Here is a 13,348-nt window from a genome sequence, read left to right on the forward strand (position 1 = left end):
CAATGAATACTGCGACATCGGGTGATATGTTTGAACACGATGTTCTTGAATTATAAACATCGTGTTTGTTTACACATGTTTATGTTTGTGTGTCATTGTTCGTTTTTGGGGTAGTCATTTAACACTAGCGAAAATCATGTTCGAGTTCAAACAATAACATGGAATTTTCACATCGCGTGGACATGAGTAAGTGTTTTTCGGAAGACTGTTCAAATTTATGTGGAAGAAGAGATTACTTCCACTTTAAACAAAGCACAAGGTTCCTCTTCTATTCTGGCCGGATTTCGCATCGGCACATTATGCTAAATCCACTCTACAATTTTTTTTCGGAAAAAAACAACATCATGTTCGTCGAGAAAGACCTCAACCCACCTAACTGTCCCCAGCTGCGACCAAATGAGTGTTACTGGCCAATCGTCGAGGTCAAGTTGAAGATGGAAGGTACAGTGTCTAAAAATATGTCAGAGTTCAAGAAGAATTGGTCTGCAGCGTCCGGAAAGTGCACAAAGAACACTGTGCGGAATTTGATGAGTAGAGTTAAATCTAAGATTCGATCATTTTTCAGAAATCAACAATAAGTTTTATTTTGACGTAGGACTACGTCTTTCATTTCTATACCGGGGTGTAAAATCAAAGTTTCGAAAACGAAAGCGTTACGCCGGAGACCGAGATTTTGAGCGTTAATAGCTTTTAAACAACTGAACGAAATGGTATGATAAACATTTCATTCGAAAGATAAAATGTCTACGCGTTCTATACTTGTTACTTTTTGATCCAAAAACTTGTTTCAATAGTCTTAAAATTGCTTTCAAAACAAGCTATTGAAATCACCAATCGGTATATAAGCGAGTGCCGCTCGGAAATCCACTCAGTTCTAATTGAACAGCGATGGGAGCATGTTGTCGCTGTTGTGGTGAAGCTCTTCGTTTATCATGAAAGCGCGGATGAACGGTGTCACCTGTTTGTGCACCCTAGGCCAGAAGGGAATCCATCAGGAGGAGAGTGATGCCACAAACGGTTCCCCGGGAAGACATCGCTACACACACATACACGGAATTCTTTCAGTTTGGCTTTCCATTCAGCATCGAGAGAGTTCCGGAAAGATCTAACCATTTCTGGAAAATAATCTGCCAGTTCCTCTGGGAATTTAAAAATACATTCATGTGAAAGAGTTTATTTGAATGTTTTCTAACCATATAACACAGCGATCAAATACGTTTGATTTTGTAATTTTTCAACCAAGTGTAATTAGCAGGAAAGCTTCTGAAGATTATTCTTCTTCATCAGTAGGATATTTCCGTATCCAATATTGTATGCATAAGCAATCGATTATTGCTCAGTCGCCGAAAGTTTCGAGCTCAGAGAGTTCATTCCCCTCTAGTATGCCTTCCAAATTGCCATCGTAAACCACACCTTCTCTCGATTCAATCACACACAAAAAGCATACTTAAGCGATATTCTGGTGGTGAGACACATTTATTTTTCGTGATGATATCGACAAGACAACATCGTTGCCTACGTGCTGAAAGAGGTGGACGGCGAAGGATCGACACATACACGCGCAGAATTCTTTCCGTTTGGATGCCATTCAGCATCGAGAAAGTTCCGGAAAGATCTAATCATTGCTGGAAAATAATCTGCCAGTTCCTCTGGGAATTTAAAAATACATTCATGTGAAAGAGTTTATTTGAATGTTTTCCATCCAAATACATTTGGTTTTGTGATTTTTCAATCAATCGCAATTAACAGGATAGCTTCTGAAGATTATTCTTCCTCATCAGTAGGATATTTCCGTATTCAATATTGTATGCGCCCGCAATCGATTATTGCTCAGTCGCCGAAAGTTCCGAGCTCAGAGAGTTCATTCCCCTCTAGTTTGCCTTCCAAATTGTCATCGTAAACCACGCCTTCTCTCGATTCAATCACGCACAAAAAGCATACTTAAGCGATATTCGACAAGACAACATCGTTGCTGAGGATGCTGGACGGCGAAGGATCGAGATCTGTCCTGAAACGCGAGCAGTTTGTTTGAAACTGTGAGGGAGCACAGAGAAGCCGATCCTTCAGGAGAAGAGAAGGTGACCATCGAAGCAGCCGCTACACATACACATACACGCACGGAATTTTTTCCGTTTGGATGCCATTCAGCATCGAGAAAGATCCGGAAAATAATCTGCCAGTTCCTCTAGGAATTTAAAAATACATTCATGTGAAAGAGTTTATTTGAATGTTTTCTATCCATGTAACACTGTGACCAAATATGTTTCAATCAAGTGCTATTAACAGGTGGTTATCGAATTAGTATTAACCACTAGTGGGCTTCCAGTATCGAGGAAAATGTGGAAATATCTAATCATTACTGAAAATAATCTGCCAGTTCCTCTGGGAATTTAAAAATACATTCATGTGAAAGAGTTTATTTTAATGTTTTCTATCCATGTAACACTGTGACCAAATATGTTTCAATCAAGTGCTATTAACAGGTGGTTATCGAATTAGTATTAACCACTAGTGGGCTTCCAGTATCGAGGAAAATATGGAAATATCTAATCATTACTGAAAATAATCTGCCAGTTCCTCTGGGAATTTAAAAATACATTCATGTGAAAGAGTTTATTTGAATGTTTGCTATCCATGTAACACTGTGACCAAATATGTTTCAATCAAGTGCTATTAACAGATGGTTATCGAATTAGCATTAACCACTGGCGAGCTTCCAGTATCGAGGAAAATGTGGAAATATCTAATCATTACTGAAAATCATCTGCCAGTTCCTCTGGGAATTTAAAATTACATTCATGTGAAAGAGTTTATTTTAATGTTTTCTATCCATGTAACACTGTGACCAAATATGTTTCAATCAAGTGCTATTAACAGGTGGTTATCGAATTAGTATTAACCACTAGTGGGCTTCCAGTATCGAGGAAAATATGGAAATATCTAATCATTACTGAAAATAATCTGCCAGTTCCTCTGGGAATTTAAAAATACATTCATGTGAAAGAGTTTATTTGAATGTTTGCTATCCATGTAACACTGTGACCAAATATGTTTCAATCAAGTGCTATTAACAGGTGGTTATCGAGTTAGCATAAACCACTGGTGGGCTTCCAGTATCGAGGAAAATGTGGAAATATCTAATCATTACTGAAAATAATCTGCCAGTTCCTCTAGGAATTTAAAAATACATTCATGTGAAAGAGTTTATTTGAATGTTTTCTATCCATGTAACACTGTGACCAAATATGTTTCAATCAAGTGCTATTAACAGGTGGTTATCGAATTAGTATTAACCACTAGTGGGCTTCCAGTATCGAGGAAAATATGGAAATATCTAACCATCACTGAAAATAATCTGCCAGTTCCTCTGGGAATTTAAAAATACATTCATGTGAAAGAGTTTATTTGAATGTTTTCTATCCATGTAACACTGTGACCAAATATGTTTCAATCAAGTGCTATTAACAGGTGGTTATCGAGTTAGCATAAACCACTGGTGGGCTTCCAGTATCGAGGAAAATGTGGAAATATCTAATCATTACTGAAAATAATCTGCCAGTTCCTCTAGGAATTTAAAAATACATTCATGTGAAAGAGTTTATTTGAATGTTTTCTATCCATGTAACACTGTGACCAAATATGTTTCAATCAAGTGCTATTAACAGGTGGTTATCGAATTAGTATTAACCACTAGTGGGCTTCCAGTATCGAGGAAAATATGGAAATATCTAACCATCACTGAAAATAATCTGCCAGTTCCTCTGGGAATTTAAAAATACATTCATGTGAAAGAGTTTATTTGAATGTTTGCTATCCATGTAACACTGTGACCAAATATGTTTCAATCAAGTGCTATTAACAGATGGTTATCGAATTAGCATTAACCACTGGCGAGCTTCCAGTATCGAGGAAAATGTGGAAATATCTAATCGTTACTGAAAATAATCTGCCAGTTCCCCTTGGAATTGAAAATTACATTCAAGCGAAATAGTTTATTTTAATGTTTTCTATCCATAAAATATCCATATAATACATTTGGGTTTGTGATTTGTCAATCAAGTACAGTTAGCAGGAAAGCTTCTGAAGATTATTCTTCAGAACAAAGTTTTTCGTATCCTATATTGAATGCATAAAACCTTGTGCCTCCAACGTAACGCTCTTGTTTACGAAGTCCCCCAAATATTCATTTATTCATTCATTCAGAAAGGATTTAGATTCAACTTCAAACAAATGATCTCTAAATCAACGATAGTCCTACGTCACCCTTGCGGTTATACCATAGATATAACCCACTTCCTGTTTTTTCATTTCATTGCTATGTAAACTTAATATTCTTTAATAAATTTTGTTTTGTAAATACTTTCTGAACGTTTTCAGTTTTATTTTGATGTTTGAAAGTTTAAAACTACTTTTCGAAACACTCCTTATATTTGTGGTCAAACAACTCGATGATTTTACATCATGATGAACAACCTCGTTACAATCCATCTTCATATTCAAGAATGCAAATCTCAAAGCAACACGGAACAGAACAGAAAGTCGATTGACTAGAAACCATGCCGAGAATGGCGGACTCTGATTCCACAGAACGCCGCGAATTCCTTTTAGCCACGAAGTACTCATCACGTTCCATCCTTTCGGTAGCTAGGTAGGTGATCAGGCCCACTTAATATGCGCCTGAGCGCTATCAAGCGTAATGTTTCACACATATTAGCTTCGTGCTGCCATTACAAACTGCTAAAGTCGAAGGGGTGAATTGTCCCCGGTCGGGAGCGCTAAAACAAACTTGTAATTGCTTTTTAAAGTTCAATGCCGTTGTGGTTTGCCGTTAGTGTTTGGCTCGTTTACTTCCGGACTAAATTGTAGATGTGGTTTCAGTTGCAATCTGGTGGGAGTCTCCCGAGGAAAAGGTAACGTACACGTACACACTTATAACCACCCACCCACACCTACCCAAATGAGCGTGGGCGAACGGGTTAAATGATTCGCGCTGAGAGCGGTTCCGTTGTTAACAATTTTACACATTTCAAGCTGATGCATCACGAGCATGTGGGGCATGTGGGGTGGTTATAAGTGAAATTAAAGATAAAGACGTGACTTATTCGAAGTAACGGGATGAGCGTGACGTACGCAATCACGGGTTTCAACATTCGCATGAACACATGTAATAATTCATGTTTATGATTTTGCACGGAGCTCGCACCACACAATGAGTGGGCGTAAATTGATTCCTTTGTATGTATAGGCAGAGCAACAGATCCTACCTTTGCGGCTCGTAAATATCCCACGGGGGTAGCGGGCGAACATAATAAACATCAATCCTTGGCTTCGACGCTGGCGGATCCAACATAGTTGCGTTCTATTTCGCTGCACGCTCCATCTGGTGTCTGGTGTTCGCAAATTGTAAACTGCAAAAGTAGGGTTCTCTGTGCGATTATATGTTAATGCCATGTTTCAGGAGGGAGTATTGCTGGTCCGCTGCCGCAGAGAGTAACAACCTTGTGTCGAACAAGCGTTTCCATCAAATATTTACGACGTGGCGGAAAAATTTTTCTCTGGCGGAAGTTATAAAATTCCGATAGGAGCGTTACTTTCCCTTCGTGCAGTACCGTGAATGCGAGTTTTATTTTGACGTAGGACTACGTCTTTCATTTCTATACCGGGGTGTAAAATCAAAGTTTCGAAAACGAAAGCGTTACGCCGGAGACCGAGATTTTGAGCGTTAATAGCTTTTAAACAACTGAACGAAATGGTATGATAAACATTTCATTCGAAAGATAAAATGTCTACGCGTTCTATACTTGTTACTTTTTGATCCAAAAACTTGTTTCAATAACCTTAAAATTGCTTTCAAAACAAGCTATTGAAATCACCAATCGGTATATAAGCGAGTGCCGCTCGGAAATCCACTCAGTTCTAATTGAACAGCGATGGGAGCATGTTGTCGCTGTTGTGGTGAAGCTCTTCGTTTATCATGAAAGCGCGGATGAACGGTGTCACCTGTTTGTGCACCCTAGGCCAGAAGGGAATCCATCAGGAGGAGAGTGATGCCACAAACGGTTCCCCGGGAAGACATCGCTACACACACATACACGGAATTCTTTCAGTTTGGCTTTCCATTCAGCATCGAGAGAGTTCCGGAAAGATCTAACCATTTCTGGAAAATAATCTGCCAGTTCCTCTGGGAATTTAAAAATACATTCATGTGAAAGAGTTTATTTGAATGTTTTCTAACCATATAACACAGCGATCAAATACGTTTGATTTTGTAATTTTTCAACCAAGTGTAATTAGCAGGAAAGCTTCTGAAGATTATTCTTCTTCATCAGTAGGATATTTCCGTATCCAATATTGTATGCATAAGCAATCGATTATTGCTCAGTCGCCGAAAGTTTCGAGCTCAGAGAGTTCATTCCCCTCTAGTATGCCTTCCAAATTGCCATCGTAAACCACACCTTCTCTCGATTCAATCACACACAAAAAGCATACTTAAGCGATATTCTGGTGGTGAGACACATTTATTTTTCGTGATGACATCGACAAGACAACATCGTTGCCTACGTGCTGAAAGAGGTGAACGGCGAAGGATCGACACATACACGCGCAGAATTCTTTCCGTTTGGATGCCATTCAGCATCGAGAAAGTTCCGGAAAGATCTAATCATTGCTGGAAAATAATCTGCCAGTTCCTCTGGGAATTTAAAAATACATTCATGTGAAAGAGTTTATTTGAATGTTTTCTATCCATGTAACATTGTGACCAAATATGTTTCAAGCAAGTGCTATTAACAGATGGTTATCAAATTAGCATTAACCACTGGTGAACTTCCAGTATTCGAGGAAAATGTGGAAATATCTAATCATTACTGAAAATAATCTGCCAGTTCCTCTGGGAATTTAAAAATACATTCATGTGAAAGAGTTTATTTGAATGTTTTCCATCCAAATACATTTGGTTTTGTGATTTTTCAATCAATCGCAATTAACAGGATAGCTTCTGAAGATTATTCTTCCTCATCAGTAGGATATTTCCGTATTCAATATTGTATGCGCCCGCAATCGATTATTGCTCAGTCGCCGAAAGTTCCGAGCTCAGAGAGTTCATTCCCCTCTAGTTTGCCTTCCAAATTGTCATCGTAAACCACGCCTTCTCTCGATTCAATCACGCACAAAAAGCATACTTAAGCGATATTCGACAAGACAACATCGTTGCTGAGGATGCTGGACGGCGAAGGATCGAGATCTGCCCTGAAACGCGAGCAGTTTGTTTGAAACTGTGAGGTAGCACAGAGAAGCCGATCCTTCAGGAGAAGAGAAGGTGACCATCGAAGCAGCCGCTACACATACACATACACGCACGGAATTTTTTTCCGTTTGGATGCCATTCAGCATCGAGAAAGATCCGGAAAATAATCTGCCAGTTCCTCTAGGAATTTAAAAATACATTCATGTGAAAGAGTTTATTTGAATGTTTTCTATCCATGTAACACTGTGACCAAATATGTTTCAATCAAGTGCTATTAACAGGTGGTTATCGAGTTAGCATAAACCACTGGTGGGCTTCCAGTATCGAGGAAAATGTGGAAATATCTAATCATTACTGAAAATAATCTGCCAGTTCCTCTGGGAATTTAAAAATACATTCATGTGAAAGAGTTTATTTTAATGTTTTCTATCCATGTAACACTGTGACCAAATATGTTTCAATCAAGTGCTATTAACAGGTGGTTATCGAATTAGTATTAACCACAAGTGGGCTTCCAGTATCGAGGAAAATATGGAAATATCTAATCATTACTGAAAATAATCTGCCAGTTCCTCTGGGAATTTAAAAATACATTCATGTGAAAGAGTTTATTTTAATGTTTTCTATCCATGTAACACTGTGACCAAATATGTTTCAATCAAGTGCTATTAACAGATGGTTATCGAATTAGCATTAACCACTGGCGAGCTTCCAGTATCGAGGAAAATGTGGAAATATCTAATCGTTACTGAAAATAATCTGCCAGTTCCCCTTGGAATTGAAAATTACATTCAAGCGAAATAGTTTATTTTAATGTTTTCTATCCATAAAATATCCATATAATACATTTGGGTTTGTGATTTGTCAATCAAGTACAGTTAGCAGGAAAGCTTCTGAAGATTATTCTTCAGAACAAAGTTTTTCGTATCCTATATTGAATGCATAAAACCTTGTGCCTCCAACGTAACGCTCTTGTTTACGAAGTCCCCCAAATATTCATTTATTCATTCATTCAGAATGGATTTAGATTCAACTTCAAACAAATGATCTCTAAATCAACGATAGTCCTACGTCACCCTTGCGGTTATACCATAGATATAACCCACTTCCTGTTTTTTACTTTACACATGTCTACCGCTTAAGTGGGAAGTTGAGTGTATCCCATTCAGGAGCACCGTAATCAATATCCAGTTTGTTGTTTTCGAAAAAATCTTTGCCTTTATCATCCAGAACCACGCTGCAGTTGGAGTTCAACAAAAATGAAAAATCATTCAATGATTTTAGGAGAAAGTGTTTCGGATGCATGTGATAGAATCATATCGTTTTAGATATGACAGCAGTGCTTTGCATTAGAGAAAAAATCTGCAATTCCCACTATTACACTGCCATACCTCACCTCAAGTGGCACCCAACCGAACAAAATGGACGCCATGCTGGAAATTAATGGGCGTCGGTTTTAACACAGCTTTTAATTAATTTAAACTCATTTGCATACCCATTTGAACAAGCATCATTTGGTGTCATTCTTCTGGCGTTTCACGTTTCAATAGACCATCGCCTCATCGTCTCCAGCACCATCTCCAGGGATGTAAATAATGGCAAAGTGGACAATGCTTGTTTCCAAGGCTCGACATCACTCCGCGTTCGTTCAACGTTCAGAAAGACTGTGGCGTGAGGGGCGGTAACTCGGGAGGGGGATTTTACATTCTAACAAGTTGTCCTGAACTCTTCTTTGAGTGGCCAAGAAGGCAAAAGCTTGGGTAGAGGTTTTGTGATGATATGGAAAATTAAATATCTCCTCGATTGTTTTGAGAGCTTATGCAGATCATTAAGTAAAGGAATTAATTCTTCTACGGAGCCCGATCGTGGGAAAATTTATCGACTTGGTGTCAGTTCGTTGGCGTATCTCAAATGTTTGAAAAAATTCGAATCTGAGCTCGAGAATGGAGAACGGTAGTTTGTCGAACAAATCGTATTCGTCCACCGTTTTGGCGATTTGATTCCACCAGTTCTTCATTTGAGTCATGTTCCTAACAAGTTTTCCCTTTGCCTTAAGCCTCCGCTTCGTGATTGCCCAGTATTTCTCTATCGGCCGGAACTGGGGGCAGTTTGGGGGGTTGAGGTCCTTCGGTATTACGCTGACCCCGTTCGTTGCGTACCATTCCATAACCGTTTTGCTGTAATGGCAGCTTGCGAGGTCCGGCCAAAACATTACTGTGAGCGGCCTGGAACTTATTGGCCAAATCGCGGTCTGAAAGATTGGGATTCCTCTTGACGGCCTTGATGACTTTCCCACGCAGTTTCCGGTCGACAGTTCCACTCCGACGCTTCGAATGCGGCTTCCGAGCCGTCGTCAATGTTTCCTTGTACTGCTTGATTACACGCCATACGGTATTTCTGGGCATTTTAAGCTGTTTAGCTAGCTTAGATGCCGACAACAATGGATTTTCAAGAAAACTGTGCACAATTTTATCTCTCCGTTCGGCTTCCATGGCGGTTGTTTACAAAATGCTATCGTTTGGTGTTATGACATAAATACATGGTGAAAGGTAATGAATTTCCCGACACGTGGGTGAAAAAAGTTTCCAATCCGTCCACTAGGAGCGCCACAATGAGCAAAAGAATTTGTTCCAATATTAAATGAAGCAGACATTAGTTGTCCCATGTTTTTTTTTAATTTTCCCTTTTCTTCATTACACGATGTTTTTGTGCCTAATCTACAGAAAAAACACACAAAAAAGTTATTGTTTGTTTTCAGCTTTCAAAAAACAACACCAAGCTCAATCGTCCCATGTTGATATTCTACACCCAAAGTTAATTTTTAGCACATTTTCTAGCATCCCGATTTATTACATTAAATGAGCTGAAAGATAACATTAAATGTTCTACTCCCCAATACATGAATATCATTTGTATAATATATGTGCTAGAGCCAATATGAAGGAGCGAAACAGGAGACACATTTAAATGAAAGCATTTCTTATGGTTTGTCAAATACACGGCCCAGAAAGAGAAGGATATATTCTCGTTCATGTTCTTCTTTATCGGCATAGAAAACTTCATTTTATGATGAGGTGTAATGTTATCACGCGTCATTATAATAGCGCTGGCAGCTGTATGGATAGCGTGGTCGTGTAAAGTAACTTCGCATTCCAGCCGGCCTTGGTTCGATCCCCATTGACGTCGCATGGACTTTTTTTTTGTACAATCCCAAATGAAAAGAGAAAAGAAAACAGAAAGAGATGTCTGCTCGCATACATACAAACCATTTTTAAGCTTCAAAATAGCTCATTATTTGCGCATTTGACTCTCATGACCAGGAAATGGCATCTCTTCTGCCAAAGATGGCATGTTTTCTGCCAACGCTAGTTTGGTAATACAATAAAACTTATTGTTTGTTCACAGTATTTCAAAAAACAACATCAAGTTCAATTGTCCCATGTTGATATTCTAGACAGAACTGTCCCACCATAAATTTTTAAACTTATAATATAGCTTCATTGATTCAACTGAAGGGAACTCTTCACATTTAATTAGACAAAAGTTTACTGCTCATAAAAAACCCGGTGTATTGCTTTTTTGTAGCGCAGAGTAGGTACTGTTTATTTACATTGTGAATCACATCGCTGCGTGCTTGATCCCATAAGTGACTAAAATCACATACGTGCACTTGCTTTTCAAATTTGTTTTTTTTTGTGTTTCGTCTTGTTCTTGTTTTATTTTAATAGTTTTATATTGATATGACCTTTATTCCGTAACATTATTATTATTTGACATCATTGACTTTATTTATTATTCAACAATTTATATGGCTAGTGTTGTCGCGACTTACCTTGAATATGGACAGCGAGATTATTTGTGTTGTCTGCGAACTGCAGTGACCCTCTCCCACGAATAGAACATCTCAGACAATTTCAATACGAATAAGTATTTACAATAAGGAAGATTCCTACTGATGATAGGGGAGAATCCAACCAAGGATTTTCCAACAGGAACGATGGAATTTTCCATACTGTGCAAGTGTAAAATAGCAGGTAGCCGGTAAGTTAGTTCTAACGTTTTTAGAGTTCTGTACATCCTCACAGAGGGATCGAGGATTAGAGAGAAAAAATAAAACAGTTGATAGTTGAACATCGAGAAGAACAGTTGTTTCTCTCGATAGAATAAAAAAGAAAAGTGCCCCAGACCGCTCGGGCGCTACATTTGGTGACAGCGTTGGGATGCTGTCCAAGTGGGGACAGCAGCCCACCCATTTAGTGATTATTTGGATGCTAGCGCGAGTGCGTTATCGACAACCAATTTCAGTGTACGCGGCGCATTTTATTCTTCGAATCAAGAAGGTTCTTTTGTTTTTGTGAGGGAACAATTTCAATCGAAAGTGTGAGAAGAAAATTCGAATCGAAAATCGAAACAAAAATATAATCAATGAAAATAAAAGTATCAGAAACATTGTGGAACAAAAGTTAAAAAATTAGTGATCGTAATTGACAGCAGATCAAGTGACATTGGATCTTCTGAAGTGTATGGAAGCAAAACCAGAAAACCAAAATCTGAATCGAAGTGGTTATCCCACCAAGTGAAAAAACGTTTGAATAGAAACTATCAAAACAGTTTGGATTAAACGAAACGGTACAAAAATATTACAACAGTGCCTAATCTCAACAGCCAGAATGAATAAGACGAAACATGTGACGGAAGGCAATGCTGTGGAAGAGACGGTTCCTCTCAACGCAAAACTGTTGATCAAGTGCAATAACTTAAAATGGAAGCCATCAAACTGGCAGTGATGTATTCAAAAAAGGTGCGCTATCATGATGCCAGTATTATGAGAAGGCGAACTTCTAGCAGGATTCTGGTTGGAGGAAAACGTTAATAAAGCTAAGTGGCACCTAATTAAGATAGTTAAACAATTTTATAAAAAAAAAATATATATAAAATTATAGGAGGTTGTGTCCAAGATACGACCGCATTGTTGACGCTTATGTTAATATTACTGGCCTCGAAAAAAGTTGCATTACTTTCTCATGCTCGAGGGAAGCGCAGCTGTCAACTTTAGGAGGAGGTTTTGCTACTGGCAAGCGAAATCTAATCACATACAAAATTCCAGAACGACATTTACTTACTTGGTGACTAAACAAGCGAAATAAGCTCTTTTTGTTAATAACAACCTCGTAAACAGTAGCAATGCTTCATTATTATCAATATTAGCGCAAATGCAATCCTAGTTGAAGGCAGTTTTGCGATTGGCACGCGAACCCAAATAACTTATAACATTCCAGTAAGACATTCAAGATGCTTGGTATTCCCCAAATATTTTGTTGGCGCTCAACGCCTGCTTCGACAAAACGTCAGTTTAATGCATTAGTGCATTCTCAAAGGCACCAAAGAAGCCCTTATGATGACGGAAAACAAACAATGTTAACAGCTTGGAAAAAGGCTGAATTATGCCACACAGCTTGTTCTCTGCTGTAACACCCATCGATGCGATTTCGCTGATGACTTTGTCAAGAGCGACCGCCTTCACCACCAGCGGGGGGAGCTTGATTTTGGTTGCTGCCTGGGCGTTTACATACTTAGCTGTTGTTCGGTGCGGTGTCACATTTGCGAAGGCTCGGTTCAGTGCGAGCGCTTTTCACTGCACCAACACCGCGTGCATCAATAGATGACGCCTACCTCGAAATTTTATTGCCCCTGGCAATGCGTTCGTTTTCTGCAGGGCACGAGCCTGCCTTCCTCTTCTTCTTGCTCATCGCACACTACGCGAAGCGTCCAATTTATGACGCGGAAAGAAGAACACATGATACGAATAACGCGAAAAACGAACCGAAAAATCAAACGAAGATTTCCAAGTTGGATTACCACTGATGGGGTCCAATCTTAGATCGAAGCGCAGCGAAAGCAAAGTGAACTGGATTACTCAACAGTCCGATGTCGAATGAAAGTTTGCCTCAGCGAGATCCACTGTTTATACTCTAGGCAAGTATTCCCCTTCATTCTTCTTCTTTTCCTTTGTTCACGGAGACTTTAAATCCTACGATTTCCCCTCCGTTGGTCGTCGATAAGTTGCTCGTTATTGATATCTCTGTTCGGGAAAGCACTCAA

At 39.0% G+C, this 13,348-nt stretch overlaps 1 protein-coding gene across 1 annotated transcript in view; it reads right to left on the reverse strand.

Moving 5' to 3' along the window:
- Positions 1 to 8,377: 8,377 nt before the first annotated feature.
- LOC129773376 (uncharacterized) overlaps positions 8,378 to 13,348 on the reverse strand; it is a 36,371-nt gene continuing 31,400 nt past the window's right edge. Inside the window, exon 3 of the mRNA XM_055776974.1 lies at positions 8,378 to 8,483. Within this exon, the coding sequence (XP_055632949.1) occupies positions 8,378 to 8,483 (106 nt within the window). The remainder of the gene's footprint in view (positions 8,484 to 13,348) is intronic.

This window comes from Toxorhynchites rutilus, chromosome 3, assembly GCF_029784135.1.
Source record: "Toxorhynchites rutilus septentrionalis strain SRP chromosome 3, ASM2978413v1, whole genome shotgun sequence".
NCBI classification, from domain to species: Eukaryota; Metazoa; Arthropoda; class Insecta; order Diptera; family Culicidae; genus Toxorhynchites; species Toxorhynchites rutilus.